General features: G+C 46.8%; 1 protein-coding gene across 1 annotated transcript in view; it reads right to left on the reverse strand.

Annotated features, from left to right (window-relative positions):
* Positions 1 to 21067, reverse strand: part of SMARCA4 (SWI/SNF related, matrix associated, actin dependent regulator of chromatin, subfamily a, member 4) — a 63861-nt gene that overhangs the window by 15237 nt on the left and 27557 nt on the right. The window contains 21 exon segments of the mRNA XM_030197015.1: positions 167 to 213; positions 619 to 705; positions 1669 to 1776; positions 2090 to 2203; positions 3915 to 4003; positions 4006 to 4156; positions 4949 to 5001; positions 5004 to 5058; positions 5664 to 5730; positions 5890 to 6053; positions 6652 to 6749; positions 6752 to 6801; positions 7204 to 7316; positions 8809 to 8869; positions 8977 to 9107; positions 9369 to 9419; positions 17465 to 17632; positions 17990 to 18163; positions 18412 to 18585; positions 19644 to 19770; positions 20055 to 20313. Of these exon segments, the coding sequence (XP_030052875.1) occupies positions 167 to 213; positions 619 to 705; positions 1669 to 1776; positions 2090 to 2203; positions 3915 to 4003; positions 4006 to 4156; positions 4949 to 5001; positions 5004 to 5058; positions 5664 to 5730; positions 5890 to 6053; positions 6652 to 6749; positions 6752 to 6801; positions 7204 to 7316; positions 8809 to 8869; positions 8977 to 9107; positions 9369 to 9419; positions 17465 to 17632; positions 17990 to 18163; positions 18412 to 18585; positions 19644 to 19770; positions 20055 to 20313 (2341 nt within the window).

Below are 21067 nucleotides of genomic sequence, written 5' to 3' on the forward strand. Positions count from 1 at the left end.
CGTACAGAGTGCTAGTACCTGAAGTCAGACACTTTATCATAATAATAAAGAGACACTATGTCCCAGCAGGCACATAGCACATGTTAACTGAACCAGACATACTTCATTACTCCCCATCGCCCGAAAGCCCTGATCCCAAGCATATACTCCCAACTCTTCCACTCACCCCTGCACAATTCCACCCGTGAATCCTAAATGCTCCGAGAAGGATTCCTAGGACAGAGAAAAAGAAAAGGCACATAGATGAGAAGCATCACAAGCTGAAAGTCATCAGCAGGTTCACCAGAGGCATTCCAGGAAAGGGGGCACAAATTTACAATTTTCAAACCGTTTGCCTTGGGTTACTTTGCTGGTTATATTGCTGGTGTGAACTTGCTATGGGTACATGGATATTTATGCCTGCTTTTTCATGGAAAATAATGCAAATAGAATTGGAAAATGCAGTCTATGCAGCTGATCTAAACCAATCCCTGGGACTGCCACCTCTCAATGCTGCTGAAAGCATGCACAGTGTGCACCACCACACAAACTAACGGGAGGACTGAGTAACAGTAAAATGCATTGAAATGTTGTCTCCCCGTGGACAGTGCTCCACAAGAGTCTGCCAGGGGCTCTCACCTCAATCTGCTGGAACATGTATGGATGGTTACAGATCTTCCTCAGCTGCATGATGGTGTTCATCAGAGTTTTAGTGCCACCTTTGCCCTGAAGAGACATAACATTGTGAGTTGCCTGCAGTACGTGTGACTGCCCTACACACAGGACTCCACAAACCTCAGGCGCTAGGATACCATGATACTTAGAAATTGCACTATAGCACCTGGGATTTTGTTTCTCTCAATGCTTGTTTTTCTTGCATTGTTTGCCATTGAACAAGGGTTCTTATGCAGTCTGCACTGTGCATCTTGGCTTCCAGTAAATTGAAGCTGAACAACAGAGGAAGATAAGGTAAAGGATAGTTTATAGTTTATTAAAACTTGCTATACCACCCACTTTTCTGCGGTACAACCAAAGTGGTTTACATATTACGATACAAGAACTTTTGTTGATCTTGTGAGACTTGAGACCATCAGACAGCTCTAGCACCCCCTGGTCTAAACTTACTGTAGCTCAGCCAAATGGTGCAGACTGTATAAAGGCCCTGTCTCTCTGGCAGGGAAAGCATCAGTAGACAGAAAAGTAAGGGAAGCCTGGAGGCAAGCTAGAGTCTGGGAGATGCATCAAGCCTGCTGCCTGTGGGGGTGTGGGATGGCCATTTAGAGGATGGGAAATCTGAGAAAGAGGCAGGGTGGAACGTGGTGGTGGTAGGGACTCAAGCCATGAAGCTCATTTCTTCAGATGCAAGCATTGGGGGCAGGGGTGCCAGCATGTACAGGGAAAGGAGCTGCTGGCTTTTGCCAGTGACATACACTGGGTGCACTACGAGTCTGATTTACTCCACTTTTTTTCCCCCATACACACTGAAGGAGAAAACAGCCTTAGTTGATCAGGTTCTAAAAGGGGCAGAAGACTCCAGTCTTGAAATTATGTGGGGAAATGGGTGCTGGGGGAGAGGAGCACAGAGAGGCCTCAACCTCTACCGCTTAGGTTTTGTGGCTGACCCCTAGATTTAAAGAATAATTATCAAGGCCTCATGTGACACGGTTGTTAAATAACCCATTGACAGACCTTTTTGTCCTTCTCTGATCCATCAGTGAGCAGGACACCCTTGGCCTGCATGTGTCGATACAGCACCCTCTGCAGCGCAGACATGTCACATTTAATGACATACTCCACCTGAGAAAGAAAGGGAACCAGCAATAACCCCAACACCAAATTAGAATCCAGTTCTGCTCCAGTCATTGACATGTTCTGCTCAAGGTGGCAGATTTACAATATGGTTCTGCTTGTAGTGACAGGATTTGAAACTAGCTCTCCTCCAATGAGGCTGCCATAACACCCTGAGAAATGGAAACAAAACTGAGTCCCCTGATCCCCAACTTTAAATGAGAATAACAGAGTAGCAGCTCTCTGCCAATACTTTGCACCAGTTTCTTATCTAGAAACCAGTGGTGCCATCACTCATAACCTTGGTTCTTTTCTCTCTTACCTTTTCTGGAAGCTGGGCCTCCACCTCTTTCTTCAGCCTTCGCAGGAGAAAAGGCCGCAGCACTTTGTGAAGACGCCGAATGATTAGGATTGTTTCTTCCTCATTTAAGTCCACCTGTGATGTGGCATGAAACAACAGGAGAGGAGAGGAGAGGAGAGGGGAGGGAGTAGACAGCAATTGTAAATTGCAGGCATTACAAAGACATTTTTAATCCACTTTCTCCAAAACAAAAATACAAAAGATGATACAGTATTCAATCACTTTGTAGGCAGCAGCTCTTCTTAGGTACAGAAATCTAGTATGTTGCTAAACTCCATATGAGGCTTACATGGATTACTGCCACTCACCACATTCACCACTGACATCACACAAAGTGCATAAACCAACTATAACTCTCATACATGGCTGCTGGCTAGTGCTTTGATGGCTACATTTGAAATGGAGAAATTAGGTCTTACCTGATAATTTTCTTTCCATTAGTCCTTCCCACTATTCCAGAACCAAATGAGTTTTGCAATTCGGACAGACTGTGCTTTTTGGTAAGCATGGCTTCCAAGCCCACAAGGAGAAATTAGATCTTACCTGCTAATTTGCTTTCCTTTAGTCTCCACCTGCTGGTAGGCGAGCACAACCCATCAGTCCAATCCTGGTCCGGTCCGGAGGGACGCTAAGGAATTGCTAGATAGCTAAAGGAAACTATCGATTCAGTTTATTTGCTTGTGAGGAACCAGGCTCCCCAGGCCTTGCAGCCTCTTTCTACAAGGCATACAGTGACATCCCTGGAGATTACCTTACTGTCTCTGGCGGATATTTGGAAGGTGGTGACGTGGTTGATGCTACATACCTTTGCCAAGCACTACAGGGTGGATATTACAGTGCGCTCAGAAGCTAGTTTTGGGACTCGGTCCTCAGGGTGGCGGCGTCAGGATCCCACCCGCTCTAAGGATTGCTTTAAAACATCCCACAGGTTCTGGAATAGTGGGAAGGAGAAATTAGGTCTTACCTGATAATTTTCTTTCCATTAGTCCTTCGCACTATTCCAGAGGCCCACCCAAGGTTTCTGAGATGTTTAGTCATGCAAAGTAATGGTCAAATAACTGTCACCTTGCACGGTGCTTCCTGCATATCTCTTGCTCTCTACAAGTTTCCAGAGATAAGAGAGGTCCTCAAGGGGAGGGGGGATAGGGAATTAGGGGGGGAGAGAGGTATTAGAGGGGAGGACGATAGGCAGGGAATGGGGTCACTCATAAATAAAAATTAAAAAGTTGAAGTATATTTTGTATTTGATTATGCATGACAAATCTATTGTGTATTCTTTGTTATGTACTTGGCACATTGCTATGTGTAATTTTGTATTGAGAATGTGTTAGGTACGCTATGCTCAGAATTAACAATGTTCAATAAAAACTTCTAAAAAAAAAAAAAGGAGAGGTCCTCAGATGTTTGCTCGAGTTGTTTAAGGTTGTTGTTTTTATTCTGAGTTTCTCCTTGTCTACATAAATACTGAGGAGCAGGACTGGATGCCAAGAGAGATGTGTCAGCTCAGTTTTCAGTTCACTACTATCCCACAGGCTCTGGAATAGTGGGAAGCTACATAATGGAAGAGAACATATGGACACTGCCCTTTGCACTGAACACTTTGGAAATACTATATACAGGGCAAACAGGTTTTTTGAAATATACCCCAAAGGTAATAACTAATTACAAAACCCAAAAAGTGAATGGGCAACCAGGCTGCTCTTACACACACCAGAGTCTTGATCCCTACCTCCACTCTCTGCAAGAGGGACAGGCAAAAAAGGAGGACAGGGCATTACTACAATACCTTTTCTCCAGTCATGGCAAATGGTGCATTGAACCACTGCTCAAAGGTGCTGCAACTCTTGAAGATGGTGGGCAGCAGGAAGTTGAGCATGCCCAGAGCTCTGGCAGTTTGTTCTGAAGTGGGGTCCCTGTCAGAAGCAGACGCCTGGGTGCCACATAGTGAGTGTTCAGGACCTGGGTAAGCTTACAGTGGTGATTCTTCATTCGGTGGCCTTCATCTACAATCATGTACTTCCAACGGATCTGTGCAACAAGAGAGAAAACCCAAAAGAACCCCTTCTTAGCCCAAAGTTTAAACATTCCTTCCACTCCCCATTTTTATCAGAACAGAAACGAATAGGTAATTTCTCATAGAAATATGTTTAATTGAGAAGCTAAGCAGTTGATTCCTGGAACACAGAAGAAGCTTCACTCAAACTGACCTTGTAATTTATAAGGAGAGCTGGGCATACACTTGTGAACGTATGATGAAAACACACTTCCCTTCTCCTCATGCAGGCACCCCCCCCCCCCAACTGAGCAGAATACATCAGGTACAAGGCACAGAAGGTGTTTTACTAATGCCCTTGCCATTCACTTAACAGAGCGGCACTGTGTTAGTGTTAGAAAGCTGGGGTTGCTACTGGATATCTGTGCACAGACAGAGATTAGCGAGATGTGAAGAAGCAACAGAACAAAAAAAAAAAAAACCCTAGCCAATAGAAGCAACTGTAGTTTACAAATCCCTCCATCGAAATCAACAGTTGGTAGAATTAAAAAAGATTCCGGGGAAACACAGACCAGTGTTAGAACCGTAACAGATTGGGATGAAGGTATAGTGCCAGGGCTGTGGGGGAAAGGGGAGGGATAGAGCTGAGAACAGCAGGAAAAGGATGGAAAAAGCTGATAGAGCAGCAGAGGAGGTGGGAGAAAAGGGAAGAAGTTGCCAGAACCATTGGTTATCACCTATTACTTATATTAAGCAACAAACTTGTCATGAACACACTAGGAAGTAAACGTGAGCCCTCTTATGTGTGTCCAAGAGCTCAAGCCTACCTTAGCGAGTATGTGCTTATCTTTAATAATATATTCATAAGTAGTAAGCAAACGTTAAACTTTCCACTTCTAAGCTGAGGTACAAAAGCTCTACGTGCGGCAGGAGATCCCTGGGAGAGGAAAAAAAAAACCACAATGCAGTTATGATTAGAATCCTGCCCAGTTGCACCGAAGTATGCATTGTGCAGAGTCTGTCCAATAATCTGTTCTGCTAAAATAGCACAGACAGGCTGCGAGTACAGCAATAACTACAGCTGGAAGTCCTGCATTTCTGCTAGGCACTCAAGTAGCAGCCGGTTGCAATGAGGACCTAGAAGGCTAGATATGCATGCAAGTTTTAGCTCTTTATAATACTACAAATCCTTGTAGTTAGCCATGGAAAGGGCAGGAAGTGGACTAACAGGGGGATCTTTCGTGCTCCTCTCCTTAAAAGGGTTGAGTGCAAAGGAGAAAGAGGAGAAAAGCCAGCTTTGGATCAAGGTTTTGATGCTGGCGGCTGAGCATGTTGGTCTTTTTTATTTATGTATGTAAATACATATTTCTTTTTCTGCTAGTCTAGTACAAATCACTGAGAGGAGGCTCATTACTATTTTAATAAGTTAGGATTTTAACTGTTTTTATGTATTAGAAAATCCCAACTTAAAATACATAACCATCTTCACACATATAGTTCTGTACATCATTTTAGACACAGAAATCAATTTCACTCACTTACCTTGTAGGAGACTTTCACTACTGAAGGGCCCCATTTGTCAAATTCATAAACCCAATTTGAAAGTGTTCTGAAATATAAAGAAAAAGAGGTGGTGCCAACAAACCGATGTCCTGGCTAATAGTCGAACATTGGGAGATGCTTTCAGGGGAAGGGTCTTGGAACTCCTCTTATGAGAGAGTTAAATAAGGAAGGGACCATGTGTCTTCCCCCAAACCCATACACTTACGAGAGAGGTACTATAATGAGGAAGGGTCCGTTGATACGCTTGTGTTCCATGAGGTATGTAATTAACGCAATGGTCTGGATGGTTTTCCCCAGCCCCATTTCGTCTGCTAGGATCCCATTCAAGTTATTATTATAGAGGGAGACCAGCCACTCCAACCCTTTAATCTAAAATGGAAAGAAAGAAATCGACATAAAAAAATGCCATGAGCTCCAAGCTGAACCCCTTCCCTCTATTACATTCTGTGGAGTTACAGCAACAATGTAATGTAACAAAAGCAAAAGATTACTTTTACCTCACCTAGAATTTCATTTCCATACTTCTTCCTCCTGCCTCAGTACTAATCCACAGATCTGCAATGGATTTTCTACCAAATGTTTTGCATTGTCTGGCTGCACTGCCTGATGATATAGCAAACCCAATCCAAAAACTCAACCAGCAACCTTCTGAGTCACTGGGCCAGCCACAGGTGAAACCTCTACACAAAACGCTGCACATAGGTTTGAAAATAGTTTTGCTTGTTATTTTCTGATCCTGTCAAACATGCTCCTGAGAATGTCTCCCCTCCATTTGGCTAAAATGATGTACAATATGGAAATCCCTGTGTGCCTTCAGCCAGACTGAGCGAGCATAATTTTCAGCCAGGCAATTTCCCCAGGAAAGTGGTTTTGCAAATGTTCCTAATGGCCTTTTATAATGTGAGCACTTTGTGTTGGTACATAATGGTCCCCTGCATTCCTGTAGGGGCTCAGCTCCTCTTCTCACCTGGTACTGCTTGAGGTAACCATTCACAAGCAGTGTGGACTGCTTGTCCACCCTTTCACTGACAGCATGTGCCACTGCATAGTATGACTGTAGGCCCGGGCAGCAGCTTGGGAGACCCCGTACTCATCATCCACATCCTGCTTGGCATTCCTGAAAGGAAAAGAGGATACCGGACAAAGCAGTCAAGGATCCCCAGAGTAAAGCCTCCAACACAGCTATGCTGTCAGCTGGAGAGCTGGGCCATTTTTTTTCGCTCACACAACTATCCAAGTCACATTCACATTAATACTCAAATCTAAAGTTACTGAATGCTTTTCGTAACTGTCAGACATGACACCTTTTCTTACATTGAACTGGAACTATACTTTTGGCATCCCCTGGTGTGATGCTCTCCCACCTGCTCTCCCTCCCTTTGGAGAAGTGGAAAAGCACTGAAAAGTCTGTGCATACAAGTGTGAGATGTAAAATCTAATAGTACCACCAGCACAGCAGTACATTCTGAATGACAGGATACAGAGCACTGATGAGTGATGTGTAATAAGAAGGGCTTACTCAATTATGTGCCTGGCGTATATATCCGACACCTCATCACTGTCTGGTCAGGGATTTTTCTTCTCTTCTGTAGGCAAGGAAGATGATGAGGTGGGGGGTTGCTCCTCCTCCTCCTCCTGTCCAGAAAGGAACAGCTTGTCAGTCTAATAATATGTTCACGGTCCAGATGTTCTAGCTCTTGGCTGTCCTGCTAATGTCACTGAGATTTGATAAAAAGCACCTGTGACCTCTCTCACTCTCTCTGTTCCAAGCTTCTCTTTAGATGACCTACAGCAGCGATGGCGAACCTATGGCACGCGTGCCAGAGAGGGTACGCAGAGCCCTCTCGGCACGCGCGCCGTCGGCCCACTCTCCCTCCCTCCCTCCGAGCACTAGGCCGCCCGCCCTACTCCCTCTTCCAAACCGACGAAGCACTAGGCCGCCCGCCCTCCCTCCCAGCACCTCCCAATACCAGCGCTCGCCCTCCTCCTCCGAAATTGAAAAGGCGTCGGCAGCTGCAGCGAAACGCGTGGTCTTCGCTCGGCGTGCCTTCGGTCTTCGCTTGTCTCTCAAGGAGGGTGAGCACTGGTACTGGGAGGTGCTGGGAGGGAGGGCGAGCGCTGGTGCTGGGAGGGAGGACGAGCGCTGGTGCTGGAGGGAGGGCGGAGGCCTGGTGCTTCGTCGGTTTGGAAGAGGGAGGGAAGCAGGCCTGGTGCTGGGAGGGAGGGAGAGAGGCAGGCCTGGTGCTGGGTGCTACTGGGGCTGGGAGGGAGGGAGGCAGGCGTGGTGCTACTGGGTGCTGGATGGGAGGGAGGGAGGCAGGCTTGGTGCTGGGTGGGTGGAAGGGAGGCCTGATGCTGGGGGGTGGCTTGGTGCTGGGGGTAGGTGGGTGGGTGGGAGGGAGACCTGGTGCTGGAGCTACTGGGTGCTGGGAGGGAGGGAGGCAGGCCTGCCTGGTGCTGGGAGGGAGGCAGGCCTGCCTGGTGCTGGGAGGGAGGGCAGGGGGGGAGAGGAGGGTGGCTGGACATGAGTGGCTGGAGGGGAGAGGAGGGTGGCTGGACATGGTTGGAGGGCAAGAAATGAAGAAGAAAGGAGGAAAGTAAAGAAATACATGGAAAGGAAGCCCTGGAAACGGAGTTAAGAGAGCAGACAGAATCAGAGACAACAAAGTAGAAAAAGTCATTTTATTTTCATTTTAGTGTTTGGAATATGTCCAATTTGAGAATTTACATCTGCTGTCTTATTTTGCACTGGGTATATTGGAGCTGTAACAGCTTACAGAAATGATTTATAATGAAAAAAAAATGTTATTTTTTTTCTCCTATACTAGTATAATATTTTCAATGATGTCTGTTTATATGCACCATGGCTGGTGTAAGGGGTGTGGCTATCATAGGGGTGGAGTCATATGTGGTGACTCCGCCCATAATGAGTACTGGCACTTTGCGATAAATAATTAGATTTTGGGTTGCTGTTTTGGCACTCGGTCTCTGAAAGGTTCGCCATCACTGACCTACAGGAACAAAGTGGCCACACAGAACAAATAGAAATGGCCCAACGCACAAGAACCTACGAAGCTTCCAAACAACCAAGGACAGAAACTGTATTTCAACTCCACGAAGACACTTGCCTCCTCCTCCTCCTCGTGCCACTCTCTTCACTGTCAGATCTTGGTGCTACCTCATACCTGAATCAAAGAGAAAAGGTTTCGATTGATTTGGCCTGCTGCTTGTCACGAGCACTGTATTCACACACTTGTGAGAGCTGTAATGGAACAAAACATCTGGGTCTTACCCTGGATTCATCTCCAGCCAGGTCTCCAGCTGGCCAGCCTTAGGAGCATCTGCACCAGTAAGAATTTTCCCACTGTCTACGTGAATCACTTTCACTGGGAGATCACTCATCTGGCTGGTCTCATCCAGGGGCTGAGAAAACAAAAAGGATTTGCACATTCAGCAAGGTTAAAGACTGTGCACTCTGGCACCTGCTAGTACAGCTCTGAACACATTTCCCTTCCTCCATGACTCTGCACCTCCTATTAAACTAAGCATCTGTTTCAGAAAAGCAAAATTACTGGGATCCTTCCCCTTCACAGAAGCCATGTATTCTCTAGGCTGTGATGAATTTCAACTGATGCTTCATTTGGTGGGAGGCAATGGATACTCCATTTACTGACTAATACTTACTTCCCCATCTGGTCCCAATGCTGGGGGCTGTCCTTCCACGTTCTCCTGCTTCTGAAAAGAAAGGGGACACAGAAGTGCTATGAAAAAAAACCAGCCATGCATGAAAACTTATTCCCAATGCGTTAGCGACAACAAAATCTTAAGCTTAAGATCCTGTAACTTACGAGAAGTGCCTTATGGGAACCTACACAATGCTTCATTTCATAGGTCTGGCAGAGGATCCTCTCCCAGAAAACACAACAGGGTAGGCAATTCGGGCAGCATAAGATGTCAAGCCAAAAAAAAGTAATGCACTGCCTTCTTACAGATCCACCACAGCAAAACCTGTCTAAAGTCACTGTTTTCAAACCTGTTCTGTTTCATACCACCAGATACTTAAGAAGAAAATGCTGGGGAATCCAAGATGGTGTTGGAGTAGGAAGACGTGTCCCGAGACCCTCCTAGTAGGAACATGCAAAAATGTGGATGTAAGCACACACTTACCCCCTGAGAGAGAGCTGAGACCGAGTGTTATGAGGGGAGAAGCAGTGGATGGCCAGGAGGTGTGATGTTGAAGGGACTGGCAGCGGGGAGCAGCGAATATCGGAATTGAGGGCCCGTGTCTGCACGTGCGAGAGGCGGACCGGCGAGTCTGCGAACGGGGCAAAGCTGGTGCGGGAGAGAGAGCCCATGCCTGCACATAATGGGAGCGGCGGAACGGTGAGTCCGCAAGCGTGGTGCTGAAGCTGCGGATGGGAGAGAGAGCCCGCGACTGCACGGGGCGGGAGCGGCGGATCCGCGAACATGGGGCCATCGCTGTGGATGGCAGACAGAGCCCGTGATTGCGAGTGACGGAGAGTCGGATAGGTGAGTCCGCGAGCGTGGTGCCGCCGCTGCGGACGGGCGAGGTGTCCTGTAAATGGCAGGAGTGGAGAGTTGGTGAATCAGAAGGCAGCTACAGTGGAGACTGGGAGACGTGACGGGCAGAGGCAAGGGAGGGCTGGTGCAGGACATTATCGGAGGTCTGGGCCTGGAGGTGCTGGCATCTGACTGCGGATTGGAGGGGGAAGCCCAGTCTGGATGGAAGAGCATGGTCAACCGGGGCACTGATGGGAGAACAGCTGGAATGTATTGAAGACTATGAGTGAGTAACAACAGAGCAGCTTAAGAGCATAAGATTAAAGGCAGACGGTTTTGTGGTTATTGTGGTATATGGCCGCCTCATCCCTGTGGAGGGGTTGGAACTGTTACCACAGAGTGTGTGAAGGCTGAGTGAAAAAGAGGAAGAGATTGGAAAACAAGAAAAAAAAAGACAGAAGTAGCTCTGTGGGTGACTGCAGAGCATGGACTGAGTTGACAGCTTAAGTAAAGCGTTCAGTTGGGACAGAATTGGACAAACTTAAGTGGCTGCCTGAACTGTGTATTGAAGGGAAAGGTCCCGGAGGTATGCCTCCAAAGAAAGGATTGGAGACATTTCGTTTTTCAACGGAGCAAGGAAAAACACCTCCAGTGGCGTTGGCGGGGACTGCGGAGCGGAGCAAGGATGGCGGTGAGCCCGGTGGTGGCCGAAAAGCAGGTTGAGGAAGGCACTGAGTCTGGTGAAGTCGTGAAAAGAGAGCTGGTGGCCTGGTTTCAGGATCCGAAGGCTGATTTGGCAGGGGTCAGACAGGATATACAAACTACCCTGAGAGAAATTAGGGATGAAATTCGTGATCTGGGAACACGTGTCGGTGAGGTGGAGGGGGGGTGGAGACTATCAAGCAAGATGTGGGAAACCTATGCAAGAGAGTGAACGAGGACATGCGGAATTACAACAACTCAGGAGCAGGTGGAGGACCTGGAGAATAGGTCGCGCCGTAATAACCTGCAATTTAAAGGAATTCCTGACTGATATCAACTATAATAAACGCAACCTCAACGTTCTGAGGACACTGACGTCACTGAAGTCAGTCAGTCTCCCAGAACGGTTCGTGGATTCATGGTGGTGAAGCCACCCCACTGACCCGTGCCCCGCGTCAAACGTCATGACGTCGAGGGCAGGAAAAAAAAACTCAACTAAACAAACGGCGTGTTTCCCTACTCCTCCCCTGCCAACCCACCCGCAGAAAGGGTTGCTTTGCCGGCGGGGGACCCGAAACCCTGCCAGCACAAGCCCTGTCTGCTCACTATGGCGACATCTTCGGCGTTCCTAGCCTGTGGAGGCAGGGCTTCTGTGCGTCTGACGTCCTGCACGTGCACGACGTCGACGCACAGAACTCCGCCCTGCACAGCTACCAACTCCAAAGATGACGCCGTAGTCAGCACACAGGACTTGTGGTGGCGGGGTTCCGGGTCCCCCGCCGCCAAACCAACGCGAAGGTGGGTGCGATGGGCACGGTGGGTCGGATGGCTGCGGCCGGCTGCATCGCTATGGGTGGGATGGCGCCGGGGGGGGCATTGCACCTCACTGGCAACAGCAAAATGAGAAAACCTTGCTAGCGCCCGTTCATTTGTGTCAGAAACGGGCCTTTTTTACTAGTATTTAATAATTGTGAAGCAGTGATTCAGGAATTGTGTGGGTTCATTTTGAATGGGGAGGATGAGGGCCAACTACCAGAACTTGGAATCCAGAGAGCGCATAGAGTGGCTGGCCCGCAACGGGATGCTTGTCAGAAAGACATAGTGGTATGTTTTGCTGATTTCCTCATGAAGGAGAAGATCTTGACTAAAGCAAGGCAGCAAAAGAAATTATTTGGAGAAATTGTAAGATTGGAGTGTTTCAAGACTTGGCCTGGACTACGTTGCAAAAGCGTTTATCCTTCAGAGAGCCACGATATAGATGAGGTCAAAGGGATCCGGTATAAGTGGCTTTTTCCATTTGGGATGTGGCTGACAGTGGAGGGTAAATCGTGTAAAGTTAAGACCCAGAAGAGGCATGGGTAACATTGCGCTCGTTGGATGCGAGATGTGCCAGTTCAGACGGAGTTGCGGAGATCACCAGGGAACCCAGAGTGGATTCAGCGTGGCAGAAGGTGGTGGAGCGGGGAAAGACTTCTAACAAGCAAGGTACCTGAGGGAGCACAGAATTGTGTGGACTGGTGGTGAAAAGCTTGAATCAGTGGGAGGTTGGGTGGAGGAATGTGACTGTATGAATGTAAGGGCTGTGGGTACATAGGATTCTGGGAGGGATAGGATTAACGTTCGAAAGGTTAAAGTTAGGAGTGTGTGCGGATTCCTTATGGGATGGCTGATTTACTGATACAGAATCAGCTACAGGGAAGGGGAGGATGGGGAGGGGATGGGGATAAGTGGAAGCAGAGGAGGGTGGGCCTGGAGTGGGTGGGGAGGGGGAAGGGAAGGGAAGAGGGGTGATAGGGGAAAAGGGTGATACGTTGTTGGTGGGCACATGGAATGTAAATGGATTAAACAACCAGGGGAAGCGTAGTAGAGTATTTAAAGAGTTGGGAAGGTTGAAATGGGAGGTAACATTTTTGAAGGAAACGCATTTACGACCGAGGAACATTCACCTGTTGAACCGTAGGCCTTTCCGGAAGTGGTGGTGCATCAGGGACCGGGTCCACAAAAGAGGGGGGGGGGGCTATTTTGGTCAGGCAAACTTGTGCATTTGTGACTAAATAAGTGTTTTGGGACACTAGTGGAAGATGTGTGGGTTTTAGAGGGTGATTACAGGGAAAGAGTTGACATTGATTAATATATATGCTCCAAATGTAGGGCAAAGGGAGTTTTTTCAAAAAGTGGAAAAAGAAAGCTCGGGATTTGTGAGAGGGCAAGTTGTGGTTGGGGGGGGGGGGGGGGGTTAATATTGCCCCTGATGCAGGTTAGATTATTCAAAGGGAGGAGGGCAGCAGAGTGGTCCAGAATTTGAGGATGAGAGTGGAAGATGGCATTATACTGATTCAGATATAGGAAAGAGTTGAATATTATCAAAACTTTATAGTGCGTCTGGAGAGCAGCAGGGGGTAGATATGGTTTGGTTTTTGGATCGGATCCCTTTGCCATGTTTGGATGAATCTGAAAGAGTTCAGCTCGGGAGGAGGGCAGCAGAGTGGTCCTGGGAGGAAAGCATTGCTACAATTTTTGAAGGGGTTGGAAGTGATGGATTGTTGGAGGGTATTGCATGGAGTGCAGCGGGATTATACTTTTTACTCACATGCTGCTCAGACGTATTCTCAGATAGATGGGATATGGGTGCATCGTAATGGATAGCACATGGTGGGGGCAGCTGAGATAGAGACCATTTGCATTTCTGATCATGCACCAATGTTGGATTAAATTACTTGGAGTGGGCAGCTGCAGGAGAAAGGAGTTTTGGAGACTCAATGAATCTTTGCTTGGGGATGAGAAAGGACGGGAGATATACAATGCACTATCAAGAATTTCGAGGATTTAATGATAATGGGGAAGTAAACGGGGTGTAATGGGATGAATTGAAAGCAGTGGTGAGGGGGACACGTAGGAAAAGGGAAAAGGCCAGCTGTCATTGACCCTACAAAACAGACTATTGTATTTAGAACAGATGCACAACAGGAACCCTTCACCGCAGGTATGGGGAGACCTAAAACAAGTCAGAGGGGAACTTGCACAATTCCAGATGGCAGAGGTGGTGTTTATGAGAACTAACTTAACAATATTTTGAATTTGGTAATAAATCAAGTGCAATGTTGGCTCGTTATTTGCGGGCGTGGAGAGGCCGTTTTATTATGCAGAATTTGAGGATGAGAGTGGAAGATGGCATTATACTGATTCAGATATAGGAAAGAGTTGAATATTATCAAAAACTTTATAGTGCGTCTGGAGAGCAGCAGGGATAGATATGGTTTGGTTTTTGGATCGGATCCCTTTGCCATGTTTGGATGAATCTGAAAGAGTTCAGCTCGGGGAGCCCATTAGGCTAGGGAAGTATAAGGAGTGATAAAAGATTCCCTAATGGTAAAGCTCCTGGTCTAGAGGAAATTCGGTGCAGTTTTATAAATGCTTTGTGGGGAGGTGGGTGACCTCTTGGGTGAGTGGGAAATGGTGCATTAGAGGGTAGTGGGCTCCTGGGGTCTATGTCTGAGGCAGGGATAACGGTTTTGCCCAAATCCGGGAAAGATCCGGTGGTCTGTGGGGCCTATAGACCTATTTCACTTTTGAAGTGGATGCGAAGATATTGCCTAAAGTTTGGCTAATAGGCTGGCTAGGGTGTTACCGAAGTTGGTACATATTGATCAATCGGGATTTATCCCGAGAAGACAGGTAGGGGATAACTCAGGCGTACACTTCACTTGATATGGAGGCGCAAAGGTCCCGGGTTAGCACAGCTTTGTTGGCTACAGATGCAGAAAGGCTTTTGATCGGATGAGTTGGGGGTTTTATGTGCAGTGATGAATCATATGGGTTTAGGGGATAATTTTGGGATGTGGTTGGGAGCTATGTATGCAGCGCCGAAAGCGTATGTTAAAGTTAATGGGGGATATACTCCCTTCTTCCCAATAGGTAGAGGGACCATGCAGGAATGCCTTTGTCACCACTCTCTTTTTGCCCTGTACATGGAGCCCTTGGCGTGTTGATACGGCAGCAATCCAGATTTTCGGGGATTGAGATTGGGGGGATGGAACATCGAATTGCGTTATTTGCGGATGATGTGTTACTTTATGTGGTGGATCCTGAGCGGACAATACCTGTGGTTTTGGGGATTTTTGAGCAATTTGAACAATATGCTGGCCTGAAAGTTAATATGGATAACAGTGAAACATTGGGGATCTCGTTGCAACAGGGGGAACTAAGTAAATGGAGAGAAATGTTTGCGTTTAAGTGGGCCATGCACCACATTAGGTACGTGGGGATTCGGATTCCTAGGGACTTAGATAGGGTATATAGCCTCAACTACGGGAAGATAATAGATCAAATTCGGGGGGAGTTGTCCCGATGGAGGGAATTGCGGCTCTCATGGTGGGGACGAATGGCAGTGGTGAAAATGAATGTGCTGCCTAGATTGTTATTTTTGATTCAGGTGCTTCCAGTTGAGGTTCCGAAACGGGTATTAAAGCAATTGCAGGGGTTGGTGGGACAGTTTATATGGGGGGGGGGGGGGGGGGGGGGGTAGGCATTGTCGATTGGCTAGACGGGTGTTATGGGGAGCTCCTGAGATGGGGGGGTAGAGCAGTACCTAATCTTGATGGTACTATATTGCTACTCCATTACGGATGATCATGGATTGGGAGAGGGGGATAACTAAGCCTGCTAGTCAGTTGGAACAATCATATAGCCCACATAGGCCGATGAGCTCTTACTTATGGACTACTGAAGGAATGGGAGTGGTACTGGCAGGGATACTGAATCCCTATGTGAGGCACTTGATGGAGGTGTGGGGAGGTGTGAGGAGGCAATGGGGGCAGTCAGGGGGGGTGTCGACATTGGCACTCTTGAGATGGGAGCCAAGATTTGGGGTAGGGAGAGGAAATATTAGTTTTGTACGGTGGGAACAGGCGGGGATTGTGAATTTTCAGGCGGAATTGCAGGGGGAGAGGATGAAGAGTTTTGATACGTTATGTTCTATGTATAGTTTATCAGGGAAAGATAAATTTATATATATGCAGATCCAACATTTTGTGGGGAAATTGGGTTGGAAGGGAGGAAACCCACAGGAGAGGGAGAGTTTGGAAAATTTATGGCTTTTGCTCAAGAAGGTGCCTAGACCAATATCAGTGATATATAAATTTTTGAGGGGACATGATCCTAGACCGTTTGGTTTTCAGGGGGCTACCGCTTTTCTGATCAGGAGTGGGAAATTATTTACGGGGAGGTGCGTAAGGCCTCAGTATGTGTCTTGGTGCAGGAAAATGCATATAAAGTTCTATCTAGATGGTATTACACACCGGAGAGATTGAAGAAGATGTACACTGGTGCTTCGGATCTGTGTTGGAGGTGTGGCTTACAAAAGGGGTCTTTTTTGCATATATGGTGGGCGTATCCTAGGGTAGTACCTTTTTGGCAAGATATTATGAAAGCATTAGTGAAGTTAATTGGATCATCATTGGTATGTAGCCCTGTGGGGTGTCTCTTGAAATTATACAATGAGAGGAAATCTTGGGAGGAGCGGAAATGGATGCGTTGGGGGCTGGCAGCAGCTAAGTGCCTTATAGCACAGTATTTGAAGAGGGTGGATCCCCCAACACTGAGTAGAATAGAAATGCAAACTAGGTCAATTAATGCAAATGGAGAGATTAATGGCTCACCACAGAGATGGGACATGGGGACACAAGGGAAGATGGGCTAGCTTACAACAAGGACTGACAAGCATTTAGATTAATGGAATCGTATAAGAGGGGGATGGGTTGGGGGGGAGGGAGGGAGGGAGGGAGAGAGAGAGTGTCCCAAAGAACCATGGGGTGCTCAAATTGAGTGGGGGATGGAGAGGGCTAGAGGGAAGGGGAGGGGATGTTATAGGAGTATAAGGTTTAGTTGGGTAGTCGTTGTGGTGTTTTGGAAAGGATCTTGTTACTTGTTGCAGTGGGTACATAGTAGTGGAGTTCTTATGAGCCCCTGCATGGGCAAATGTGAGCGACATGTGCTCTTGTTATGAAGTTATGCAAAATAAAAATATTTCAAAGTGAAAAAAAAAAAAAGAAGAAAATGCTGGGGGCAGGGTTAGGGAGAGAAAAATTGCCAAATAAAAGCCTGCTTACACTACCAAGGGATTCCTAAGTTGGGAAGATCTCCGGGCCAGAGATCCACTTAAACCAGTATGAGGTTCCTTTGGACAGGGAAATCTCTGGGCAAGAGCCCTGCTTACACTGGTATGGCGTGATGATAGGGTAAACTGCTCTGTGAAAGACCTGTTTTCACTGGTGGGGGGTGGGGCGGGGCGATCCCCTAGGTTGGATAGGTTCCATACATGACCCTGGTAACCCAGTGTAGAGGTTTCTGGGTGAGGATGGCTGTGTGGATAACTAGTTACACTGGCACGGAGACCTCTTGTATAGGGACAATTCTATAGAGAAATTTAATTTAAAATGTATAGTCCAAGCATTCAAAAACAGAGTGGATTACAACTGTAGTAACAATCAAAACCAGATAAAATGACTATGTGGATGAGCTGCTTATTCTGGTACGACAGCCCTTCCAGATGAACATACCTTCTTTTTCTTTTTCTTCTTCTTCTCCTTCAGCACTTGCGCTGCCTTGTGCTGTCGTACCAGTTCAGTCAGATTGGCCACATACTCATCCGTCTGCTGGAGGAGATAGGCCAGACGCTTGTCCTTCTTCTGATCGATCAATTTCCGATAACCTTCTTCATCTTCAGCCTGGATAGACAAGGCAAGCTGTCAGCCAAAAGAGGCACATGGAAGCCCAAAGAGGGCCCCGAAAATTACCCCCCCCCCCTACAACACACACCATCTAGCAAAAGCCAACCCTTGTTACTATCGTTGGCTACTTCTCCTTGAAGGCAGGGCTCCGACTCGGTTACCCCAACACCCTTAGGGGTAGATGAAGATTCAATTTGATTACTTCTCCTCCCCAGAACAGAGAGAGATGAGACATAGTTACATCTCCTGCTTTCGGTGGGGGTTTGGGAAAGGCTGTTACTCAGTTACTCTTTCATTTTTTTGAGGACGGGATCTGACTGTTACCCCTCCTCCACAGAAACATTGGCCTCTCACCATCAATCTACGCATCCTCTCCTTTTCTATCCTCTCATTTTCCTTCTTTTGTTCCCGCTCTGTGTTGGCATGGTACGTGGCCACTGCTTTGGTGAGCTTCTGGATTTTGCCTGTCACTGATCTGTGGTATTCCTTGAAATCCTTGGCATGCTGAAGGATGCTGTTGAGGTATTCCTGAAATGTAGAAAATTGACCTATTTGTTATACAACTTTAGCACAGCTGTCATAGTTATCAGAAGCTATAATCACCCCATAGGTATTTGCCAAATCTTTGTTTGATGGTAAAATTTGTGGCTTGCAGTTAAGGGTCACCACTCTACCTTGGAAGGCCATGCTAACCAGACAAAGACAATATTCCCTGGATGGCATCCACCTCCACCCCTCTTTTGAGTGTATTAGTGAACTCAGGATAACGGGCTCACTTGGTGTTTTTGACGGCGTTTGCGCTCCTGCTCAATCTTCTGCTGTTTCTCCAGTTTCTCAGTGATGCGGGCCTCCCGCAGGGACTGCCTCTTGCTGCGCTTGTAAGCTTTGGCATTCAGTGCCGTCTCCAGCGCCGTGTCCCTCCTCATGCACACCACTACTTCCTGACGCAGCTTTAAAAAAATTTAACACATTAGCAGCAACACTGGCTTTTGGCAGGGCTCAGGATCCCTGATGGGCAGCCACTAAAGTGGACCAGTATGCTTTTCTATTTGGATTTTTCCTGGAGCCTAAGTTCTTTTTTCTATCTCCAGGCCGGAGCCAAAACCAGCACACTCAAGCAAGACCTAAACAGAGCAGGGCTGCACAGGTTCTCACCTACCATCCTGTTGGGAGACTGAGAAATACTGGTTGTCTCAGGGTTGCACAGGACCCATTTGCTGGTACAAGAATGGTCTAGAGAGACATAGTATTTTAAAGTGTGGCTACACACTCAGCATCAATAGAAAATAAACAAATTAATGGCAAACATATTAGACAGAGGATAGTGGCCAGAATAAAGGGGTGCACATCACTTGTCCACCTCTCCCCTCCCAAAAAAAAAAAATCCAGGTCAATCCTCAAAAGCACTTATGCATGGTCACAGTACTCCACTCTGTACTGTTTTATAAGTGAAAGAGCAGAATATAAGTATTGATATCAAATTACAATATGTCGTTATCCACATTGAACCTGATCTATTGGGATATAAATGAGATAAATTAATTAAATCAATTAAACTATGCTGATCATATCTAATTTTGGAGGGACAAGTCTATTCAAAATGTATCTTTTCAGGCCTTGCTGAACCTTAGGAGACCTCTTCCATTCATAGCACTATCAGAAGATGTCACCGGTGAGTGACATTTGATCAACTGAGAGACCACTAGACTCATGACTGTAGAGCTCCACTTCTGTTTTAAAATGTTTATGGATTTCCAACTCTTCTGAGACAAGATGGCAATCTCTTACATCAAGGAAAGAGTAGGAATATTGTGTGTGTGTGTGGTGGGGGGGGGGGGGGGGGGGGGGGACCAGGCTAAACCAGTCCTCAAGTTATCCCACTGCAAGCAGGAAGACGTGGTCATGCTTTTCTTAACAAATCAATAAGAAAATCAGAACTACTTCTCCCTGGACTAATAACCACAGGGTCAGCACCCCTCCTCTGTTGATCTAGTCCAGTCCTGCCCACCTGTCTCTGAAAGTTCAGAAGTCTCAGAGCCTTCAATTCAATGGTAGCTTTGGTTCTTAGGTCACCAGCAAGTGACCCAGGCAAGTTCTCCAGCTCCTGGATGCGATGGGCAATACGAGCCTGCAGTCTGAACAACAAGAAAAAGATAGCAATCCTCAGGAATTTACAACAAAAGAACCTGCAATAAAAATTCATACCTTGCTGAAGGAAAGTGAAGCATGTGAGCTTTCTTCCCACCTGAAGTGCTCACCTGAACAGCAGACTCTGAAATTTTCCAGGTCCATGATATCTGGTGTGCATTTTACAGCTTTAGGCAAGGTGTTTTCTCCACCAGAAAGGCTGCAGGCTGGCATTAGAGGCTGTGTTCAATATGAACATAATTGGAACAGCTTAACCCCAAGGTACCCTTACCTGTATTCTCTCTCCTGCAGGATCTCTACTGGGTCCAGGCCCCGTGGCTTCTGGATAGGCGTAATCCGGTTCTGCTTCTGGTGCAACTGTACCATGGGTGGGGGCTGGGCTGGCTGCCCTGGGGACTGTGTCTGGGGTGGCATGACGGGAGAAGCTGCAGGAGGTACTGCAGGTGGTGCAGGTGAAGGGCGACCAGTAGGCTGAGTGGGGATGAGTTTCTGGGGGGTACTCGTGGGAGCTGCTGCATTCACAATTGGTCCTGTGAGAGATTGGAGAAAAAGCAAGTTAAAAGCAAGGGCCCGTAAAAGAGCATTTCTTTTGGCAGGCAACACTCTATTGGAATAAGTTGCCTAAAGTTAAGAAATTTAACATTTTATTAAAAACCTTACTTTTTAAGCAAGTCTTTTTTTATGGGGAGTTTTAGTGGTATGGTACAATAGGGATTCTGCAAATTACTATTTGGTTTTATAGTTTGTGTGTGGGTATGAGTGTTGTCTTTTTGCTTGGGGCAGGCTTTCCTATTAAATTATGGCGTTCCATATATTTTGTTTGTTTTCCCTTTATTCATGTTTAATTTTATGTAAACCACTTTGTACTTCATAAGTGATACATGAAGTTTAATAAACAAACATACAATCAGCACTGCTATAAAGGATGTGCAAATTAGGAATTTGCCAGTATTATCTGTCTCCAGCAGATGGCGATATATAATAGACTTGTGCAGCAGAATAATCTTGAGGGTACCAGGGTACAATGTCACAGCTGTCCTTCCCAGTAGAGCTGGATCCTCTTTCAGGCTGCCAGGGTGACAACCTGTAGGTTGCCTACTTGAGTCATCTACCAAGGCATAGCTGAAGCTGTCTTGGTTGAACTGGTCTTATGCTATCCTCCAAACTGGTTGAGGCTTCCTGGTTGGCAGATGCTGTGTTTAAAGTCCTTCTCAATAAGCTGTCATTCAAGGATAGGCTGCTGTTTGGTCAAGTAGTTGGTTAAGTACTTGGATGAGTTGAAAC

The sequence above is a fragment of the Microcaecilia unicolor genome, chromosome 3 (assembly GCF_901765095.1).
Source record: "Microcaecilia unicolor chromosome 3, aMicUni1.1, whole genome shotgun sequence".
NCBI classification, from domain to species: Eukaryota; Metazoa; Chordata; class Amphibia; order Gymnophiona; family Siphonopidae; genus Microcaecilia; species Microcaecilia unicolor.